The 23,106-nt window shown below is 47.8% G+C and overlaps 2 protein-coding genes across 3 annotated transcripts in view; both read left to right on the plus strand.

The window, feature by feature from the left end:
- Nucleotides 1-5,705, plus strand: part of mettl1 (methyltransferase like 1) — a 52,463-nt gene extending 46,758 nt beyond the window's left edge. The window contains exons 4-6 of the mRNA XM_039746636.1: nt 3,190-3,303; nt 4,972-5,073; nt 5,157-5,705. Coding sequence (XP_039602570.1) covers nt 3,190-3,303; nt 4,972-5,073; nt 5,157-5,303 — 363 coding nt within the window. The 3' untranslated portion in view covers nt 5,304-5,705. The remainder of the gene's footprint in view (nt 1-3,189; nt 3,304-4,971; nt 5,074-5,156) is intronic.
- A 2,702-nt stretch (nt 5,706-8,407) lies between these two features.
- On the plus strand, nt 8,408-22,795 carry LOC120524845 (25-hydroxyvitamin D-1 alpha hydroxylase, mitochondrial). 2 transcript variants are annotated; one of them, XM_039746634.1, is made up of 9 exons: nt 8,408-10,207; nt 13,003-13,193; nt 13,421-13,617; nt 14,162-14,362; nt 14,528-14,691; nt 15,898-16,064; nt 16,167-16,248; nt 16,333-16,530; nt 22,310-22,795. In XM_039746634.1, the coding sequence occupies exons 1-9, from the start codon at nt 9,878-9,880 to the stop codon at nt 22,421-22,423; spliced, it is 1,644 nt and encodes a 547-aa protein (XP_039602568.1). In that variant the 5' UTR covers nt 8,408-9,877; the 3' UTR covers nt 22,424-22,795. The 2 variants fall into 2 exon arrangements, with proteins under 2 accessions (XP_039602568.1, XP_039602567.1); XM_039746633.1 differs by lacking the exon at nt 8,408-10,207 and having other exon boundaries at nt 11,591-13,193.
- Nucleotides 22,796-23,106: the final 311 nt, after the last annotated feature.

Here is a 23,106-nt window from a genome sequence, read left to right on the forward strand (position 1 = left end):
AACCAGGACGGACGCCCCCACTCGGTCTGGAGGAGGCACAAGCCCTCCTCTGGTCCTCCAAGGCGTGCCAGCCGGGCTCCAGCCCCGGCCGAGGAACACACGGGATAAACCGGCATTGGGGCGCCGCCTGGCGGTGACCACGGGCCCCTACAGGGTAGGGCTTCCATGCCCTCGACCCGTGGCCCCCAACAGAACCAGGACGGATGCCCCCTCGCGGTCTGGAGGAGGCACAAGCCCTCCTCACGTCCTCCTGGGCGTCCTGGCCGAGCTCCAGCCCCGGCCGGGGACCACACATGTCATAATGGCACCTATCAAGTGAACAGTCAGTTCTTGAAGGGGATATGTTGGGAGCAAGAAAAATGAGCAAGCATAAGATTCTGAGTGACTTTGAGGAGGGACAAATGGTGATGGCTAGACAAACAGGGCAGAGCATCTCCAAAGTGACACGTCTTGTGAGGTGCCCCCGGTATGCAGTGCTTATTACCTACCAAAAATGAATAACTGGTGAACCAGTCTCATGATGCGTGCGGGAAGCGAAGGCTGGCCCGTCTGTTCCAATCCCACAGAAGAGCTACTGGTGCCCATGAGAGAAAGATGCAGGAACACACGGTGCATTGTAGCTTGCTACGTAGCCACAGACAGGTCGGAGTACACATGTTGAGCCCAGTCCACCACCGAAAGTGTCTTCAAATGGGCACGTGAGCATCAGAACCGGACCATGAAGCAATGCAAGAAGATCCCCTATGTCCGATGAATCACATTTTGTTTTACATCATGTGGATGGCCAGGTGCATGCGCGTCATTTGCCTGAGGAAGAGATGGCAGCAGAATGTTCGATGGGAGGAAAACAAGCCAGTGGAGAGAGTCTGATGCTCTGGTCAATGTTCTCCTAGTAAACCTTGGGTCATGGCATCCATGTTAATGTTAATTTTACATGTACCAGCTACCGTGTGCACTCCTCCATGGCCACAGCATACCCTGATGGTAGTGGCCTCTTTCAGCAGGGTAAAGCGCCCCATCACACTACAAAAATTACTCAAGAATGGTTTCAGGGGCATGGCTGAGGTGCACGGACTCCTGACTTCTCTTGGTATCTCTGCCTCTGCCTGGTTAAAACCCCCAAAGATAAAGCTGAACTGCATTGTGGGAGAACCACTGAAACATCCTGGTGTTAATGGTGGACGTGCATTGTGGGTTGGCTGCTCAAATTCGTTGATTTGTAAAGCTAAAGTGCATTGTGTGAGAACCACTGAAACCTTCTGGTGGGTTTGATTGAGGTGTATTGTGAGATAGCTGTTTAACGTCCCTGGTGGGTATATCTGAGGTGCAAGGCATGTTGGCTGTTTGAACCCCGTAATAAATAAAGCTGAAGTGAATTCTTGGAGAACCACTGATACTTTCTGGTTGGTATGCCTGAGGTGCTGTGGGTGGGCTGCCCACATCCATCCATCCATTACCCAACCCACTGTATCCTAACTACAGGATCTCAGGGGTCTGCCGGAGCTAATCCCAGCCAACACAGGGCGCAAGGCAGGAAACAAACCCTGGGCAGGGCGCACCCACACACCATGCACACACTAGGGACAATTTAGAATCACCAATACACCTAACCTGCATGTTTTTGGACTGTGGGAGGAAACCCACGCAGACACGCAGGGAGGACCCGGGAAGCAAGCCCGTGTCTGGGCTGCCCACACTCCTGACTTATTCTTGGCATCTCTGCCTTCCTGAACCTCCTCATAGGTAATGCCGAAGTGCATGCTGGGAGTGCCACTTAAACTCCCAAGTGGGGTATGGTTGAGGTGCATTGTGGGAGAGCTGCTCATACACTCTGGTGGACATTTCTGAGGTGCGTTGTGAGATGGCTGCTTAACTTCGATGTTAATTAATGTTGATTTATTTTGTTTTATAATTGTGTCTTTCATTTTTCTATTCTTTAATATGTAAAGCACTTTGAGCTACTGTTTGTATGAAAATGTGCTATATAAATAAATGTTGTTGTTGTTGTTGTTAACTTCCCTGGTGGGTATATCTGAGGAGCAAGGCAGGATGGCTGCTTGAACCCTCTAATAGGTAAAGCTAAAGTGAATTATTGGAGAACCACTGATACTTTCTGGTGGGTATGCCTGAGGTGCATTATGGGATGGCCATTCCAGCTCCCTGCACTGTGGGTGGGCTGCCCAAACTCTTGACTTTTTTTTACCATCTCTTCCTGCCTGAACCTCCTGATAGGTAATGCTGAAGTGCATGATGGGAGTGCCACTTAAACTTCGAAGTGGGAATGGTTGAGATGCATTGTGGGAGAGCTGCTCATACACCCTGGTAGACATTTCTGAGGTGCATTGTGGGATGGCTGCTTGAACATAGTGATAGTAAAACGCTAAAGTGCATTGTGAGAGGACCACTGAAACTTTCTGGTGGGTATGGTTGAGGGATGGCTGCTTAAAATCCTCTGTGGTTATGCTTGAGGTGCATTGTGGGATAGCTGCTTCAACTTCTCTGTGCGTAACCCTGAAATGCATTGTGGGACGTAGCCACTCCAACTCCCTGTTAAGTTCAGCTGAGGTCCATTGTGGGTGGGCTCCCCAAATTCCGGACTTTCTCGGCATCTCTGCCTGCCTGAACCTCCTCATAGGTAATGCTGAAGTGCATGATGGGAGTGCCACTTAAACTCCCAAGTGGGTATGGTTGAGGTGCATTGTGGGAGAGCTGCTCATACACCCTGGTGGACATTTCTGAGGTGTGTTGTGGGATGGCTACTTGAACACAGTGATAGGTAAAGGCTAAAGTGCATTGTGAGAGGACCACTGAAACTTTCTGGTGGGTATGTTTGAGGGATTGCTGCTTAAAATCCTCTGTGGTTATGTTTGAGATGCATTGTGGGATAGCTGCATGAACTTCTCTGTGCGTAACCCTGAAATGCATTGGGAGGTAGCCACTCCAGATCCCTGTTTGGTTCGACTGAGGTGCATTGTGGGTGGGCTTTTTTTGTGTGTGTGTGTGTGTGTGTGTGTGTGTGAACATCTCTCCGTTTTTACAGCTCGTGATGTGACCAGTTGCATCCTCTGACTTCAGAGCCCCATATAGACATTAGTGTACACCGGGGAAGGGGCTACAGTATATAAGGTAACTCATGTTTGCCAGCTGCTGACACCACAAGTCCCAATGATTTGTCTCTTTGTTTTGCAGCTCAGCAAGATGTTCTTCTTATTCCCGGACCCTCACTTCAAGAAAACCAAACACAAGTGGCGGATCATCAGTTCCACACTGCTGGCAGAATATGCTTACGTGCTACGCTTGGGGGTGAGTTGATGATAAGAAAGCCCCTCACCAGGGAACACTTTGTTAAAAAGCTGAGTCCTTTAGCAGTTCTTGGGCAGCGCTGTGGTAAAGGCTCATGTTCTTTTTATATAAAGATTCCTCCATAGGTTTTGTGTGCAGACCAGACCCTGCAAGGCATGGAGTGCTTGATGCCCAGTGTGCCCTGCCATACACCCCACCACCTCCACCATCAGGGGCTGCTCTTGACTGCTGGAGGTGTCTCCTGTCAAACATGGCTGCCTCTCACTAGATGGCCCTTTTGTTGCCCCGCCCCTGAAGGCAGGTGTGCGGTGACGTGATTCAGGTGCGGTGAGTCACCCGCAACACGCTCTCCTCCAGAACAACAGACCCTCTTTCAGAATTTCCTGACATGAGCGCCTCCAGCAAAACCAGCCAGCGCCTGCATGAGTGTGCGGCAGTCTGTCTGGGGCCAAGGACTTCTGGTAAGTGCTGCTGAGATGGTGCCAGACGGCACGAGGAGGCGGATCGCCTTTAGTATACCGTTGGTCTGCAAATGGAGAGCCGTTCTTTTTCTCAAGTGTGCCCTTTTTTGAAGTGCCTGGTGTTTGTTGCTCGCCATAAAAGGTGCTTTAGAAAGCAGGGAGGGATGCGTCGATTGACACTTCCTTTTATTTGCTGTAGGCGGTGCTTTTATCCAAAGCAACTTACGAAAGAAGTCAACGTAACTGAGTAAATATCAGTCTGGGGAACTGGTTAGGACCAAGTGTTACAGGACAGGGGTACAAAGTTGATCATCACAGACAAAGTGCTCAAGCTAGTGGCAATTCCTTGGGTTACAGACAGGGTCGTCTTCACAGCATTAACAACCCGGGCAAAGCAGTGCACTTGGGTCCCTACCTGCACAACCACTCAGCACGTCACAACATATATAGATTAGCAACTGCCCAGTATGCCAATGCGCTAAGATGGCCCAGGTTACAGAAACCTAAAACGGCCATCATCAATTGGACAGGAAGTCTCCAAACACTCCATAAACACATTGAGGAAGTCAGCTGTTAAACTGGAGGTGGGCAACTCAGTCCGTCAGCTAGGGGGCCTACACATGACAATGTGTCTGGACTCAGATTTGACACCACACATTAGTGGCATCACCAGACGCCATTCCTCAGCAGGCCTGAGTGATCATGCAGGAGCAGAGGACCTCACAGGTGTCTCCATAGCCATAGGTGCTGACCCACTGACTACTCTGTAGGTGGACGTCATGGAAGGATTTGAACTTAATGTGTGCTACTAGGCGGGGCAGACACTTGTCACTCTTTGAACACCAGACGTGCCACTGCATTTTGAATCCTCTGAGGTGACACGGTGCCAGCAGAGAGTCCAGACGTGACCAGACCAAAACCTGGACCAGGAGCTGTGCTGCACACTCCCCACGTCAGATACGGTCTGATTGATAGGTGTGAAAGGTACAGTATGTTGGGGGCATTTATCCCAGGGTATACCAACAAAGGGTTGGCACCTACACATCTGTCTGGGGCTACACCGTGGGCTGCCTCCCTTGAGGGGTTAGGGTGTAACAACTTGAGTGCATGTTGTGAGTGGAGGACATGGTGGAGATCCAATATAACTTGGTGGGGAGATATGGGTGGGATGGCACCACTCACCTCTGGCACATATTTTCTTCCCCAGGGCCTGGTTTACACCATCACAGACGTGGAGGAAGTTCACCAGTGGATGGTCAAGCACTTCACCGAGCACCCTCTGTTTGAGAGGGTCCCACGTGAGGAGCTGGTAAGTGTCATCCTCCCCTCCCTTCTGCTCTTGTACACAAACAGACCCCAAACGTTTGTCTTCTCCATCTCCACCTCCCCAAGGCTGACGACATTATCATTGACCGCTTGGGCTCCTGCACTGAAGAAGGCAAGAAAGTCCAACGGAAAGGAGGAGAGAATTTTCTGGCAATTTTCCGCCGCATCGAGGACCAAGTTGGTTCTGCCCACCGTGAAGACCATACCCACTAGAGGTGCTTTCAGTGCTTTTGTATGTTAGACCATGAAAAGAGAACATGAGGACCTTTGCCTTAACTCACTCTAAACCCCCCGCCAGCCCCCTATTATTGTGAGAGAAACGTCTCCACGAGATGACATTAACCACCACAGAAACAAAGTGACGTGGTGGTGGAGAAAGCAAACGTCTACATCCTGGATTGGGGAGGGGGGGTTGAATGGCTGGCAGGAAGTGACATCATGGAAATGAATGATGAGTGGCTGGGGCAGTGTGTTTTGGATGGTATTTTAGAAACATGCATCCCAGCATTACGATTAAGGGGGAAATCACAGCATTCTCTGGAAAAACAAAACATCAGAAGGTTAACTAAGTTGTATATTTTTATGTTAAAAAGATTAAAGGATACTTCAAACTGGGCTTGTTTTCAGAAAGTGGGACCTCATCTTGGGACTGGCAGCACCAGTGTTAGGATGACATAGCCCAAGTCTCAAAGCCCATCACCCACCAGTGCATGTGGTGCCCCCTTTTCATCGCTGCTTCAAATCACATTGGGTCATAGTGTGCAGCCAATCCATTGTGGTGTTCAGTGTGCCCTGAAGGTGGTACCGCAGTGGGCCAACAAGGAATAAAGGTCTGTTTGTGGAGAAGTGGCTGTCTCAACAACTGTTTCCTCATTAGATGGGTAAATTGAGAGGGACATCACCTGGAAGTACTTAATTGCTCCTGAAAAATCCCCTGGGAAAATGTTGCAACACCTTTGTCATTCCCTTACCAGTTTTGTGGGAATTATTTTATGTTCTAATCAGGGCTAGACAGGAGCGGACACGAGTTGTCTGGTGTGGCGCCTCTTGGCATTCTACGCCAGTAGGGGCGCCCCACTGTGTTTCTTTGGAGTCCTGTTGTGTTAGTGTAGTTCTGGGTGGGGCCTGTTCAGGAGTTCCTGTGTGTGGGTGTCACTTTCATGTGCAGCGCTAAGATGAGTGGCTGGCTACCCAACTTCAACCCAAACCCCACCCCCAACCCCCCGCCGCCTCGACTCTTCCAGCATGTCACCAATGTGTGCTAATGAAGTGCGTTGTAACCACACCGTGCGTGGCGCATATTTCATACAAAACGTGCAACTCAAAGTGCTGTTCATAAGATCCCTCCATTTTCTATACCCACTTATCTAGAGCAGCGTTGCGATGTTAAAAAAATAAAAGGGTAAAGAAAAAAAGAATTACATGAATGAATAAATAAATGAAATATATAAAGGAATAAATAAAAATACATCAGTTAGCGTTTACATATTGCTGATAACGGATCAGTTTGAATTCTTAAATTATGGATTAAATTGCCACATTCTTTTTTTAATCTCTAATCGTCCAAACGAATAGTCCAAAACTGACTAGATGGCCAAAGGACTAAAAAGCTAATGTGGAAAATAAGAAATTATTATATTCATGTATTACCATAAATAGATATGAAAACTTATAAGTATTAATACAAGTCAGGCATACTAAGCAAATTGTTAAATAAAGGCACATGCCATATTTCGTTTTTAATTTAAGCTTAGCTATAGCCACCAATATCTTGTCAGCTTGAGGGACAAGGAAGGGGGAGAATCATAGATGGAGAAGTCCAAGAGCGGAAGAGGGGGAACAATTGCAAGCTCAAGGCCGAGTAAAAATAAGCGAAGCAAAAAGGTGAAGGCGAGTAACAAAATATGAAAAATATACTGGTGGTTCCCATAAAAATTTGACAGGCCAGCTGCAGACGGGGGGGAGCATAAGAAGCAGCGATTGAGCTGTCATGAGCGAGGTCAGGATGATGAGAAATGATTATATAAATTCTGATTTTTGGCGTGTTCAGGGTTCAACTCGATTTGGCCTAATTGGGTTGAGTCTGCCTTATTGTTTTATTGCAATAAAGCTAATTACTCTGTTTGCCTATCCTTTGACTCCTAGAGCCTTCATTTAAAGTGAAAATGTTCAGCGTATTTTTCGCTTCCACAGAAACGGGCGCTATTTAAAAAAGGCAACATCGTTTTCCAAGACTTTTGGTGGTGTAATAAGAAACTGATCCCGAAAGGCACTATATGAAGATCGGCATTCGTTTATTTGGACTGTTCCCGAAAGCTTCTATATAAAAGTCGGTATTCGTTCTATTTCAGCTTTCCTGAAAGGCGCTACATATACGTAAGCATTCGTTCTGTCTAGAATTTCAACATTCACCCATTTTTTTAAACCTGCTTTATCCTGAGTAGGATCGTGAGGAAGTCGGTGCTTATCCCAGCAAGTAGTGTAATAAGCGGCTGATTCTGAAAGGTACTATATAAAAAAAAATCGTCATTTGTTCCATTTGGACTGATCACAAAACGCGCAATATAAAACTTAGTATTCGTTTTATTTGGGCTGGACCGGGCGCTCGGGTGGCTCAGTGGGTAGCGCTGCTGCCTTGCAGTTAGGTGACCTGGGTTTGTTTCCTGACTTGCGCCCTAGGATTGGCTCCAGCAGACCCCCGTGACCCTGTAGTTCAAATATAGCGGGTTGGCTGGATGGATGGACTGGACCCAAAAGGCGCTATATAAAAATCGGCATTCGTTCTATTTCAGCTTTCCTGAAAGGCGCTAAATATATGTATGCATTCGTTCTGTTTAGAATTTCAACATCCACCCATTTTTTACACCCTGAGTAGAATCCCAGGAAGTAATGAGAGGCTGATTCTTAAAGGCACTATATTACAAAAAATCGTCTTTTGTTCCATTTGGACTGATCACAAAAGGCGCTATACATAAAAGTCAGCATTTGTTCTATTTGAAATTTCAACATCCATCTATTTTCTAAACCCGTCTTATCCTGAACAGGGTAACGGGAAACTTGGCGACTGTCCCAGCAAGTAGTGTATTAGGAGGCTGCACCCCGGAATATAAAAGTCGGCACTCATTTTATTTGGACGGCACCACATACGTCAGCATTTGTTGTATTTGGACTATTTTCAAAAGGCGCAATGTAGAAGCGGGTGTTTGTTCTATTTGGAATTTCAACATCCAACCATTTCGCATTGGCAATCGGAAGGTTGCCGGTTCGAATCCCGTAAATGCCAATAGGGACTCTGCTCTGTTGGGTCCTTGAGCAAGGCCCTTAACTTGCAATTGCTGAGCGCTTTGAGTAGTGAGAAAATCGCTGTATAAATGTAAAGAATTATTATTAAAACCACCTTATCCTGAGCAAGACATAAACCATCCTGGATGGGGCACAAGGCAATCGTACACTTGGGCCATTTTAAGCATCGGCAGTCCACCTTATTTGCGCTCTTAACGCTCCCAGTACAATAGGGTAGATGGTAAAAAAAAAAACCGTCCGCAAAGGGCACAATATGAAGTTCTGAAATGGCGCTTAAATTCCGGGCGTTTTCTACAAAGGCGCGTGAAGTCGCGTGCATCATCGTCATAATCCAGATATCATGAGGGGGGCGGATAAATTGTTTTTTTGGTTTTTTTTTTTTTACTAGTTGGGGATGTGGTGTGTGTGTGTGATGATGAAAACTACCGGGAGAGTGACCGTTGTGTGACCTCTTACATCAGACAAGCGAGTAGTGATGTGGTGAAATGACACACAAGATCATCACCGGCTGTGTCTCGTCTTGAGCCGACATCATTCTGGCTGCTCACAACTTCAGATTTCTGGATTAAAAGTCGTGAGTGGGAATACAAAACGAAACGAATTAGAGCGAGTTGGACGAAAGTGCCCTGCGATGAGCCGGCGCCTGATATTGCGGGGCAAGACTGCGATTCTTCGCGATCCTGAACTGAATTGAACTGACGTGCACGCGTGTGACATGCAAGATTTAGAGTAAAGGGCAGCGGGAGCGTCTCCGTCTGCAGATGTGCGCGCGAGCACGAGTCGGAGTTAAGGGGGAGAAGTGAACGCGATGCCATTTGGCACAGCATTTGTATCGTGATAAACTTTATTTGCGCGACAGCACCAGAGGTTCGGGCAGCAGGCCTGTGTGTGCGCATTCGTTTTAAACTGAGGGGTGCACGAGAGCGTGGGTTCTTTTTATGCGCCCTGGAGAAGTCGAGTGGAGCTCATCGGGTTGTGTGTCCATGATTAGGAATGAAAGTTCGAGTAAACAGGTGTGCGTCTGTACAACAGTGTCAAAGCAGGGGCAGGTAGGTAATGGTCCCAAATCGCACCGCTGACGAACACTGTGTGAACCTGAGCAAATCACTTCACCTGTCTGCGCTCCAGTTGGGAGAAACAAAAGAAATGGAACTAATCCTATGTCAAAAGTTGCAAGTCGCTTGAATTAAGCGGTCAGCAACGTAGGTAAATAATAAAGGGAGTGTCATTTTATGGGATCTCAAAATAAAGGGGGATTGTTGTCAGGGGGTCTATATAATGGGACACGAGTCAGGCAGTTTTAGAGGGTGAGAATGGGTGTCCCCCCTTTATCTTTGACGCCGCTGCAGCCCGATCTTGTGCATTCGGACATGTCGTCCCACCCGATGGACTTGATCGTTTATTTCTTCGCTTGGATTCCTTGGTCGGCCTGGCGCATGTGAGTTCGCTGGAGTAGCCCGCATGTGACCTGCAAAACACCAGAGATGAGAGGTGGGTGGTGTGCATGTGAAGGTGTGTGTCTCTGTGTGACCCCGCCCCTTCACGGGGCGTGGCGAACCGAGAGCCGTTTTTGCATAAGTAGAGCGGGAGACGACAGCGACGGCGATGTTTCTCTTGTAACGATGCTGCAAACGATGAGACTGCCAGCCAGGAGCAGCTGGACGCTCCTGCGCTGCGCGGACAACAGTGCGGGGTCTTTGGGGAAAGGAAGAAAAGAAGCGCTAACCCTAGCGGACATGCCAGGACCGAGCCTGCCTGGGTTCATCTATGACCTGTTCTGCAGGAAGGGAATGTCACGTCTGCATGAGTTACAGGTGGGTACCGGGGGTCCGGCAGGATATTTGGATGGGCGGGGGGGATGCCTGCTATGTAAAGGGTCGTCTGCTGCTCTCATGTCTTGATGTTTGTGAGAACCTGACACAAAGGAAGGGTCCCCGAGCCCGAGAGAAGTTGTCACCTTCTGTGGTCCCCTGTGGTTACCGGTGTATTTTCACATTTGGCTTCCCTCCGCAAATAATAGCGGCTGGCGTCCAGCTCCCTTAATTTTGAAAAACTTCTCTTAATTATGACTTTTTATTATTTGGGTGACGACTTCATCCGAGGCAACTTGCAACTTTTGAGAGACCCACTTAGCAGCATTTCTTTTCTTTTTGTTTTTCCGTTTGGAGCACAGACTGGTGAAGTGACTTACTTCAGGTGACACAGTGTCAGTAGTGGGATTTGAGCCCCCAGCCTCTGGGTTTGAAGTCCGAACACTTCACTATTACACCACACTGCCTGCCATCTATAATCTCTATTATCAATCAGCAATTGATGAAGATGGAAAGGTCCCATTCTAGCTTTCCCTCACTACACAGTCTTCAAGATTTGTTTTATATAGTGGCTTCCCATCATCATTATCATTATTCTCCCATTGCTAAGGGCTCTAAGGGTTCGCACGTTTCATCCCCAATACTGAAGTCCAAGACTCCAACCAAATGGACAGCACCATTTCTGTACTTTCTGCTGACCACCTTGGAGTGAGGAGGGCATTCAGATTTAAGTAAAGCTCACACAGTGACAGAGTACAGTAAGCTCTGTCAATGTAAGTTAGTAGATAGATAATGTGGCATAAGGGTTAAGGCTTGGACCTGGCACCTTGAGGTTGTGAGGTCAAATCCCACTACTGACACCTGTGTGACCCTGAGCAGGTCACTTCACTTGCCTGTGTTCCAATTGGAAAAACAAAACAAATGTTAATTGTACCTCAAATGTTGTAAGTCACCTTTGTAGGACTATATTAAAAGAGGGGCATTGTGGTTAAAGATTTGGACTTCAGGTTGTGAGGTCAAATCCCATGATTGATGCCTGTGTGACCCTGAGCAGGTCACTTCACTTGCCTGTGTTCCAATTGGAAAAACAAAACAAAAGATATATAAGCAATTGTCTTGTCAGATTTGGTAAGTTGCTTTGGATTAATGCATCAGAAAATCAATCATTTCAGGGTTCTACTAAGATGGAAGCATTATAGGCCCTACAGCAGATAGAAGGACCAGTAGTGTGGCATAGTGGTTTAGGCTTTGGACTCCAAACCCTTAGGTTATGAGGTTCAAATCCCACTGCTGACACCATCTGACCCTGAGCAAGTCCCTTCACCTGCCTGTGCCCAGTCTGTATCAAAAAATGTTGTAAGTCACTTTGGATGAAGGTGTCAGCCACCTATCTATTATATAGTGCCTTTCACTCCTATCTGTCTGTCTAGGCAGTGTGACGTAGCAGTTAAAGCTTTGGACTTTGGATTGTGAGGTCAAATCCCACCACTGACACGGAGCAAGTCTCTTCACCTGCCTATTGCCCAGTCTGTATCTCAAATGTTGTAAGTCACTTTGGATGAAGGTGTCAGCCACCTATCTATTATATAGTGCCTTTCACCCCTATCTGTCTGCCTAGGCAGTGTGGCTTAGCAGTTATAAAGCTTTGGGCTTCTAACTCTGAGGTTGTGAGGTCAAATCCCACTTGTGACCCTGAGCAAGTCCCTTCACCTGCCTGTGCCCAATCTCAAATGTTGTAAGTCACCTTGGACGAAGGTGTCAGCCATTATCAATCTATTATATAGTGCCTTTCACCCAGTCTGTCTGTCTAGGCAGTGTGACGTAGCAGTTAAAGCTTTGGACTTTGGATTGTGAGGTCAAATCCCACTACTGACACCATATGACACGGAGCAAGTCTCTTCACTTGCCTATGCCCAGTCTGTATCTCAAATGTTGTAAGTCACTTTGGATGAAGGTGTCAGCCACCTATCTATTATATAGTGCCTTTCACCCCTATCTGTCTGCCTAGGCAGTGTGGCTTAGCAGTTATAAAGCTTTGGGCTTCTAACTCTGAGGTTGTGAGGTCAAATCCCACTATTGACACCTGTGTGACCCTGAGCAAGTCCCTTCACCTGCCTGTGCCCAATCTCAAATGTTGCAAGTCACTTTGGACGAAGGTGTCAGCCATTATCAGTCTATTATATAGTGCCTTTCACCCCATCTGTCTGTCTAGGCAGCGTGATGTAGCAGTTAAAGCTTTGGACTTTGAACTCTGAGGTTGTGAGGTCAAATCCCACTACTGACACCATGTGACACAAAGCAAGTCACTTCACCTACCTGGGCTCCAGTTGTATCTCAAATTGGATAAATGTGTCAGGTTTTAATAATTATAATATTCTAATAATAATATAATAATAATAATATCGTGCCTTTCATGGCGAGCGTGCCAATATCCACTGGATTAGCAGAGTGAGGGATAAACGTGTATGAGCCACAATGTCAGGGTAAAAGGCAGTGCGAGGTGTTTCTGTCCACAGATGTGCACTCAATGGGGAAGGCGCTATATTTCTAATGCCCTCGTTGGCATTGGTTTTGAGATGGCGTGGCAGGATATGAAGTGGGCAGGTGGCTGTAGAGATTCTCCTTATTCTGGCACTGCAGTTTGTTATTTCAAACTGTGCATTCAAAGTGGGCACAGCATTTGTATCATCCCCATGATGTGCAGCACCCACCTGGGCAACTACTCTCCTCCTAAAGCCACTAAAAATGATCTCTTTATTTCTCTCTCTCTCTCTCTCTCTCTCTTTCACCCCCCGAAGTTGGAGGGCAAGGCAAAGTATGGTCCCATGTGGAAGGCGAGCTTTGGCCCAATCTTGACTGTGCACGTGGCAGAGCCCACCCTGATTGAGCAGGTGTTGCGCCAGGAGGGCCAGCACCCGATCCGCTCGGACCTGTCTTCATGGAAGGACTACCGACTAAGCCGTGGCCATGCCTATGGGCTGCTCACAGCGTGAGTTCCTTTCTGCTCTATAAGTCTGGGGGGTGTTCTTGACCATGGGATGTTACCCTGGCTGACCCCGTGATATTACTGACGGGGTGGCATGAGTCTCCGATGGTAGTGCCCAGGTGCTTGGCAATGGCAGCCTACACGATGGAGCACAGCGAAAGAGGCGGATGATGACGACATCTGCTGATGGCATCTAGCGGGCTTCTGATTTTCAGTGTCATCTCCTGCAGGGAAGGAGAGGAGTGGCAGTCCATCCGCAGCATGCTGGCGAAGCACATGCTGCGGCCCAAGGAGGTCGAGGCGTACGGAGACACCCTGAACTCGGTGGTCACGGACCTCATCAGCCGGCTGGAGCACCAGAGGGGCCAAAACGATCGCCAAGTGGTGACTGACGTCGCACATGAGTTCTACAAGTTTGGGCTTGAAGGTACGTGGGTGGGGGCATATGTGGCCCGGGGACGTTTGTCCATCCTCATCTGTGTGTACGAGCCCCTGATGGCCTGCAGATCTTTGTGAAGTGTGCCTTTGTGTGTCCACTCTCACTGTGTCTGGACATGCGGTAGGACTTGGTCTGTCCACAGTGGCCCACTTGTCATAGTGATGTGCACACACCCAGACACAGCAGTTTCTTGTACATGTTGGTGTGAGGTGGGCACGTCCTGCGATGTGGGACCTGGAGTGTGTGTTTTACTGAGATGGACAAGTCCACACGTATCTTCATGTTGGCATCTACTTATGTGAGGGGGGGCACCTCCTGAATGGTCAGTAACATGGCCTGTCCACACCGGCCACTTTCCTGCAGCTCTACATAAACCTGATCTGTCCACTTCACATCAATACAAACCCGTCTGTGTGGACAGCGGTGGACACCATGCTCTTCCAATGCCAATCTCTGGCCAGTCTTTTGGAGCCCCCTCTCTCTCTCTCTCCTGGACCCCCGAGTGACACAGCTTCTCATTTTCATGTCCCAGGGATCTCCTCGGTGCTCTTTGAGTCCCGCATTGGCTGCCTTCAAGCCACTGTTCCCAGGGAGACAGAAGAGTTCATCCAGGCCATCAACACCATGTTTGTCATGACGCTGGTCACCATGGCCATCCCCAAGTGGCTGCAGTGTGTCATCCGAAAGCCCTGGACAAAGTTCTGCCAGTCCTGGGACAGCATGTTTGCCTTTGGTAAGGTTCTCTTACTCGGTGCTTCTTTGTGCTGCCTGTTGGTGATGTGGACACCAATGTATCCGAGGTGACACATTCTCTTTGTACTTTTTGATGCCACCTTAATTGCTTAGTCCAGATTTTGTTAAATGTCCACAAAAAGTCTCATTTTATCATTGTCCTCAGCAAAGAAGCACATTGACCAGCGCATGAAGGAGATCGAGGACAAGCTGTCCAGAGGAGAGGCCATCGAGGGCAAATACCTGACCTACTTCCTGTCCAAGGAGAACCTGTCCATGAAATCCATCTATGGGAACATCACTGAGCTGCTGCTGGCCGGTGTGGACACAGTAAGGCCCACCCTTCACTGACTCCACTGGGGTCTCTTCTCCTGCTGCCCCTAAACTCTGCTGGCACTTCATGCTTTTCCTTGAGATATCACCTTTTTCTCTACTGGTCTTTGGACGCCCTTGGCACTTTTGGGTCCCTTGGCATAGCTGATTGTTCCCCATGTTGCTCCTCCCCCCACTCTGTCCCACCACTTGTTGGTTTTGACTTTATTGTTGCCCCCCTTATCTTGCACATGGACTGTTTGTCCCCATGCCTGTGCCCTTCATTGGTTTTGCCCTTATTGCCCCTGACCCCTTAATGGTTCTGTCCTCATTGTTCTCCCCGTTACCTTCCAAATGAATTCTTTGACCGTCCCACCTCTTGGTTGGGTTTAACCTCTTCATTGTGTCTTTGCCCCTCCCTCACATTGTTCCTTATTAGTTTTGACTTATTTGTTGCCCCCCTTACAGACAAACTGGTTGTCCCTCCACACTCACATGCTGGCCCCTCATTGTTGCCCCTGACCTTTCACATTAGCAGCTTGTGTCCTCTGGCTCCCCATTATTGCCCACTCTAGTGTCCTATGTCTCTTTGTCTCCCAGCCCCTCACTGGTTTTGATCTCATTGTTGCCCCCTACCTTGCACCATTGCTCTTACACCTCTTCGCCCACCCCACTCTGTATTGGTTTTGCCACCATTGTTGCCCCTTACCCTACACACTAGTGACCCCCCCATTTTGAATCCTTATTGGTTTTGCTCTCACTGTTGCCCCCTATCTTGTGCCACACTTCTTTTGCCTGTTTGCTCTTCCCCATTCCTTATTAGTTTTCCCCTCAAGGTTGCCCCCCACACCTTGCACATTGTCTCTTTGCCCACAAGCCCCTCATTGTTGCCCCTTACCCTGAACATTCTCTCTTTGCCACCAAGTCGCTCAATGGGTTTGCCCTCACTGTTGCCCCATACCTCTAATGCCTCTTTGCCCACCTTGGTCCTTATTACTTCTGTCCACATTGTTGCCCCCATACCTTGAATATTGTCTCTTTATCCCCAAGACCCTCATTGGTTTTCACCCACTATTGTTGCCCCTTGCCTTGTTACTTTTGGCCCCTCTGTCTCATTCTCTATCACTCTTCTCAGTTTCTCTCTTCCCCCTGCCATGTTCTGATGCCCTTTTCTGTCTTTTCCTTGATGCCCCACTCACCCTCTCCTTTCTTCTCCTCCTCCAGATCTCCAGCACCCTCTCCTGGTCGCTGTACGAACTCTCTCGACACCCTGACGTCCAGAGCCGCCTCTACCAGGAGATCCAGGAGGTCCTGCAGGGTCGAGCGCTGCCTTCGGCCGCCGACGTGGGCAGGATGCCCCTCATGAAGGCCGTTGTGAAGGAGGTGCTCAGGTAAGGATGTGCTCAGTGCTGGTGAGGGGCTTTTCCGTGGAGGATCCCCGAAGTTCCGCAGGGGGTGTTCCAAGCTTACCGTGCATGTCGTGTCCCCCACAGGTTGTACCCCGTGATTCCCGGAAACGCGCGCGTCGTCGCCGACAAAGACATTCTGGTTGGAGGCTACGTCATCCCCAAAAAGGTAAGTCCCCGCCCTTCAACAACACCCCCCAACCCCCAGCTCTGGACCCCGAGCTGCTCAATGACCGTCTTTTTTGTTCCACAGACGCTCATCACGCTCTGCCACTACGCCACGTCCCGGGACCCCGAGGTCTTCCCCGAGCCTGACAGCTTCCAGCCCGAGCGCTGGCTGACCCGAGACGAGAGTCGCCATCCGTACGCCTCCATCCCTTTTGGCTTCGGCAAGCGCAGCTGCATCGGGCGGCGCATCGCTGAGCTTGAGGTCCACTTGGCGCTGGCACGGGTGAGTACAAAGGTGGGCTCCTCTATGGGGGGTTAACTTAAGACGAGCTTTAGGTAGGACACGTGAACCTGCGAACGGTGCCAACAGTGCATTGACTTTATCCCGAAGTCCACACGTTTTCTGCGCAGTGTGTTGTTTTTTTTAAATAGTCGAAGCAAGTCTTCCTGCGTAACCGCTCCTCCTCAGTGCGCATGACGTGTATATAGCGCCTTTCGTGCCCCGCACAGAAGTTCATGAAGCGAATAAAACTACAAGCAACATTCGACTGCTTTTCCATCTTCAGCACAGTGCCATGCAGTTTCTCTTATCCGGCCGATCCACCTGGGGGTTAAGGCAGGAACAAGTCCGGGACGGGACGCCGCGCCAGGCCCTTGCGGGGATTATCGATCATCTAAATAAAGAGCGAGACAAGCAGCATGAAGGGTCTTTGACAAAGCGCCGTACAAATGAAGCAGCAGTACAGGAGACCAACGTGCATAGAAAAAAAAGTCATGTAGTCTAAACTGGTGGAGGGGCGGAGCCAAACCCGACAGCGCTGGGCGACATTGAATACATAAAAAAATATCAAAAAAACATGAAAAGGAGGTCATGTCAAGGGGGTCCGTTGTGAAGGAGAGTTGCTCTTTGATAGACAGATAGATAGATGTCTTTTTTTTACTTTACTTTTAGGTATATTTTGAAATTGAATTTGTCAAGCGCACGGACATAAAGGGGGATATAAAACTCGGCCAATCAGAGCTGTGGGATTTTTAGGGTTGGAATGTAAAAAGACACGAAAGAAATTAAACATAAATCATGCACATGTATTCCACCTTTTAGAACTGTGTCCTTGTTGAGTTGAATTAGATATGATTATGACTGTGACATGATTGGTTAGGCCATATTACATGTACTTGTTTGGCTCATTCATGCCTTTATCCAAAGTTACTTACAACATTTAACACACAATGGTTCCTTTTGTTTTTTCCAATTGCAGCACAGGCTATTGGAGTGTGGCTGGGGTGTATGCATGCTGTTCAGCCTTTCCGTCCAGTCCAGCCTTGGTAGATTCCGACAACTTTGAACGGGAACTCGCATATCGGTGGGGCCGCCGCCCCCACTGTCTTAAATTATTAGACTGGCCTATCCCAACCACAAATACTAACCTTAGAGTTAGTAGGGGTGGAGCATAGTTACCTATAGGGCCCTAATGCTAATGTCCAATTTATTTGCTTCACGATAATAGAAAGGTTTTGAAGAAAGATGAAAAAAACCGAACGCGACAAGGAGAAGAGCAACGAGAACCGAAAAGCGTCACGCGAGGCAACAGCCGACCAGCACGAGCGGCTAACCCTGAGCAGTCAGTGTGCGCGCTTCCGAGCGAGAGTATGTGCCTGCGCTGTCTGCTCTCTTGTTTTTAATATTATTATTATTTATCCCAGGCGACTCAACAATCAAGTTATATAATACATACAATCAGATTAAAAAGTGCAAGCATGAAAAATCAGCTGAAAACAAAATTAAAAAAAAAAAACAAAGAGAAAGCAGTTGTCCTATGCAGCCAGAATAAAGTACAAATCAGCGTCTCGTCTTCAACGCTTTGTCAGTACAAGTTAAGTATATCAGGTGCATTTTGAATAGAAGCTTGTTAACTGTGCCGTGCGCGCGCTTCCATCCGCACCAAGCGCGTGTTAATGTCCGAGTTGAGTGTGCGCGCTTCCCACCGAGTGATTGCGCTGGAGAAGTGAGCGCGATTCTTCTTCTTCTTATTATTATTATTAGCAGACATCATTATACCCTGAAAATATTATTTAGCTCAGCAAGCATTACTTAAGACAATGTAAATCTCCTCTTAATAAAACAGTCAGTCAGTCATTAACCAACCCGCTTTATCCTAACACAGGATCACGGGGGTCTGCTGCAGGCAATCCCAGCCAACACAGGGCGCAAGGCAGGGACATATCCCGGGCAGTGCGCCAGCCCACCGTAGGGCGCGCACAAACAGCACACACTAGGGACAATTTAGGAGTCACCTGCATGTCTTTGGACCGTGGGAGGAAACCCACGCAGATACGGGGAGAACATGCAAACTCCGCGCAGGGAGGACCCGGGAAGCGCTACCGTGCTGCCCCTTAATAAAACAACCTTTACTTAAGATGTAGTGGATTAAACTCCGAACTTGGAGTAATGCCAAACGTGAAACAACCAACGTAGTTTTTTTTTTTTAATTTTTTTAAAACTGTCATGTGACCTGCTTTCTCCACACGCTCCCGTCAAAGCGCGTTCCCAGAGTGGACCACCTGCAGGAGCGGCTGACTAACTGAGGGTATGGAGGAGCAGAACACAAACCTACCTTCTATATCTTCGAACCATTTATCCATCTTCTAACCCGCTGAATCCGAATACAGGGTCACGGGGGTCTGCTGGAGCCAATCCCAGCTAACACAGGGCACAAGGCAGGAACCAATCCTGGGAAGGGTGCCAACCCAAAAGCGGGCCTGGGGTCATTGCACCGCAGGAATATTTTCGAACCGAATGATTAATTTACTTATGTATTTATTTTTGGTGTCTTGACACCGGAACAAAACCTTTAATGCCATTTTTTTAACCTGAAAACATGACATTTTTATATTCTTTGTTGTGATAACGACTCGCGCTGGCACACTCATTCAGAAAATTAACTAAATTGGGATGTTTACTCTGTACATCTAATTGACGTTAATTTAACCTAAAATGAACACGTTTTATGTACGCGACTGTTTTGCATAATACATCATAATATTTTGCATAAAGGCCCGCCCCTTTTGTTGATTACGTGTTGTAGCGCGCGCAAAAAAGGATCTCCACACGTTTGCCGAGGTAGAGAAAAAGTTGAAGAGTTATAGTAAATCTTTTTTTTTTTCAAACGACGTTCAGTTTGTGTGGTTGTGGAAGCTGATATTAAAATGTATTTTCCAGTGCAACATGGAAGTTAATTCTAAGATTATGATTATGCCAAGGTAGGGTCGCGGGGTGCCAACACAGCCGGCATAGTGCGCAAGGCAGGAAGAACAAACGCTGGAGGGAGCGCCAGTCCATCGCAGGGCGAACACATACACACAGCACACACCAGGGTCAGTTCAGTGTTCACCTAAACCTGCTCGTCTTTAGACAGTGGGAGGAAAGCTTCCATATACAAGTAGGCCCCGGGACGCGAACCTCGGTATCCTTAGTGCAAGGGAGCAGCGCTACCGTGCGCAGAAAGTGTAATCAATCAAAATGAAACGGGGTTAACCTGAACGCGCAGCATAGGAATCATTTCAAATGTTTTCCAGTGAGTTTTGTAACCCACACAAGACAGACATTTTTAAAAAAACACATATTCATATTTTAGCCATGTTTTGCGCACTATTAAACTTGAAATTGCAAGTCGATGCTGCTTAACTGATTGAACTGAGTCTCAAATGTATCGAGTTCAATTAAAAACTTGCAATGAATTAAAACTTCGTTTTTGTGTTTTAGTTGAGTTAGTATTAAGAAACGTATTTAGATTAACATTTCGACTTTGAAAAGTATGCATTGCAAACGTATTTGTTTTTAGTATACTTTAAACAGAGACTCATATGTTGAGTTTGCTTTTAAAACGGCAAGCAAAATAGTGCCATTTAAACAAATCCAATGCATCGTATTTTTCAGCGTACAAAGCAAGTTGTGTTCCATACAAGAATGATTAGAAGGTGGCAGCAGAAAAAAAAACTGTAGTAGCACGAAGGAGTCCCCCTACTACAAATACTCGTGCTATCTAATTACAGACGCGCATCAGCATCCTCAGGTCTCTGCTACGAGCGGCAGCCATCCTGTAGAAGAGACGCTAAGCGGTTCCATAACATTTCATAAAGTGGTGATGTTTTAAAAGTCGCACAATTTTCAGCAGATTGGGCGAAATTCGAAGAGAATTTTACATGCCAGCCTTTGTACCGGAGCTGTGCGCGCGTATAAAAGTGACCGTTTGTGTCTGAGCTGTGCACGCGCTTACAAACGAGCGTTTACGCAAGAGCTGATGCGCGCGCTCATCGTTTATTTAATTAGCAGACGCCTTTATCCAAGGTCACATACAAAACATGTTCTAACACACAACAATTATTAGAAAGACCACGATAGAGAAAAAGATTTAAAAAAACGAGTTACTTCCAAAACTATTATCCAATTATACCTGCAACTACCTGTAGACTAAAACGTAAACCAGTATCCTAAACTCTAGGATAAGAGTAAGAGTAGCCATCCTGTGGAAGAGACGCCAATCAGTTCCAAAATATTTCACGAGCAGTTGCGTTTTTAAAAGTCCCCCAAATATAAGCTGATTGAGTGCAGTTCGAAGAGAATTTTACAACAGAGCCTTTGCACCAGAGCTGTGTGCGCGCGTTCACCTGTATCACGCTCCCGTGACGTGTGCGCGCTTACAAGTGACCGTTCGTGACTGAGCTCATTAGTATTATAATTTGTATTATTTTTATTTATTTGCTACGTGTCTTTATCCAAAGTGACGTTTAAAACATGTAAAAATACACATAAGAATGCCTAGAAGGCACAAAAGGGAGAAAAAGATAAAGGCCGACCTTGAGGAAGTAGTATTATCTATAGTACGTGCAGATAGGCAAGACACAAATCGGTATCCTAAAATAAATTCTTTGTAAATACAAGAGCTGACATCCTGTAGAAACGGCGTCAAGCGAGTTCAAAATATCTCATAAAGAGGTGCGCTTTTAACTCGCGCTTAACAATGAGGAGCTTAGAAGTTTGCACCAGAGCTGTGTGCGCGCGTTTACTCCTTCACCACGTGGGCGAGGCGTGTGCGCGCGCCTGCAAGTGACCGCTTGTGCCTGAGTTTTGCGCACATGCTCGTTATTATTAGTATTCGTATTAGCATTAGTATCAATGTTAGTATTAGCATTTATGTATCTATTTAACAGATGCCTTCCGCCATGGTGAAGTACAAAGCATAACATAATACACACAAGAATGATTAGGAAGAGCAAGGCAAAGAAATAGGTAAAACCCGAGCGTGAGGCAGTAGTACTACTACTATGTAATTAAATGCGCAGCTAGACAAAAACACAAATTAATATTCTAAGTTCTTTATCAGTGCAGCAGCGACCATCCAATAGCAGAGAAACAAAGAAAATGCAAAATATTGAATGAAAAGATGCGTTTTCAAAAGATGCCTAAAGTTGAGTACGCTGGGCGCGTTTCCAGCGTTTGTGCCTGCTCGGTGCGTGCGCGTTCAAGCCGGCGTGCGCGCCCTCAGCCCTCCCCGAAACGGTTTTGACGTCAGATGCCAGTTTCGACCACACGACCGGATCAGCTTGCTCGCGGGTTCAGGGTACGTACCTCCTTGGGGCCTCTGGATGCGGAGGGTCCACGCTGAAATCATGATTTATTTAGGGGGCGTGCAGGGGATCGGCTCCCTTTCATTAAATCCCCAACTCCGCGCACTCCTAATGGCTGCTTGAGATGCACTCAGTATTCAGTGCTTGGGGCATCAAAACGACACCCGGGTCAAGGCGCTATAAAAAGTCCCAGTCGGCAGTCTCTCAATTCCCCCATCGCCCCTTGGCTGCTCCTCTTTCAGCTTTAGATGAGCTGAGTTTTTTTCCATCCATCCATCTCTCCATCCTTTAATGGCGGGCAAGAGACGCCGGAGCCCATCCGGAGCACGCTGGACGCGAGGCAGGAGTTACATGTTGGTTGTTTTTGGCTTTACCTTCATCCTAAATAGCCCCACCAGCCTGACCAGTGTCCCCCTCCTAATTCTGCCTTTCAGATCCTGCGCCGTTTCGAAGTCAAGCCAGACACAGAGGGCTGCGTGGTCCGGCCGATGACCAGGACCCTGCTGGTGCCAGACAGACAGATTGACCTGCAGTTCACTGACCGATGACTGAGATGTGGTGGGGGGTGGGGGGTGAGGGTCTTTTTCTCTTTTATCCTGGGACGAACTTGGACGACATACCTGCTGACTACTCTGCCCTTTCATGACTTCAACAGCCCACCTGAAAAGCTGATCCCATTGTGAAGTGACAGCCGGGGTGGTAACGCTGTCAGGGAGGGGGGGCTCCAGCCCCACCCCCATTGAAGCCCACCCAACCAAGCTGGAGAGCTGACACCAAGCATATTGGCCGATATTTATTAACATTTTATTTAAATTGCTGTTTTATTTATTTATTTTATTACAAAGCCAGCGATTGGCTCGTGTTCTCTCTGTGGTGCACTTTGACCTGTGGAATGTGAATTAAACGCTTTGTTGACCTCATCTGGCTGGTGGTCTTTATAAGGCAGGATGGTGCGGACTATGAAAGGCGCTATATCAGACCACAATGGTAAGGGGAGGGCTGTGCCTGACATACTAGGTGGGCCGCAGTATGATAAAGGCCCAAAAATCCCACAAGTAATCGAAGGCTAAGGATCTGCGCTGGCATCCGGGAGGTTGCCAGTTTGAATCCCTGTCACTGCCAAAAGAGATCCTACTCTGGTGGGCTCCTGAGCGAGGCCCTTTACCCTCAATTGCTCCAGGGGCGCAGCACAATGGCTGACCCTGCACTCTGACCCCAAGGGGTATGCGAA

This window comes from Polypterus senegalus, chromosome 3 (assembly GCF_016835505.1).
Source record: "Polypterus senegalus isolate Bchr_013 chromosome 3, ASM1683550v1, whole genome shotgun sequence".
NCBI classification, from domain to species: Eukaryota; Metazoa; Chordata; class Cladistia; order Polypteriformes; family Polypteridae; genus Polypterus; species Polypterus senegalus.

Coding starts and splice junctions, on each gene's coding strand:
- LOC120524845 (XM_039746633.1), top strand. CDS start 12,670: ATGAGCCACAATGTCAGGGTAAAAGGCAGTGCGAGGTGTTTCTGTCCA. Junction 16,065..16,166: donor GTTGTGAAGGAGGTGCTCAG/GTAAGGATGTGC, acceptor TGTCCCCCACAG/GTTGTACCCCGTGATTCCCG. Junction 16,249..16,332: donor GCTACGTCATCCCCAAAAAG/GTAAGTCCCCGC, acceptor TTTGTTCCACAG/ACGCTCATCACGCTCTGCCA.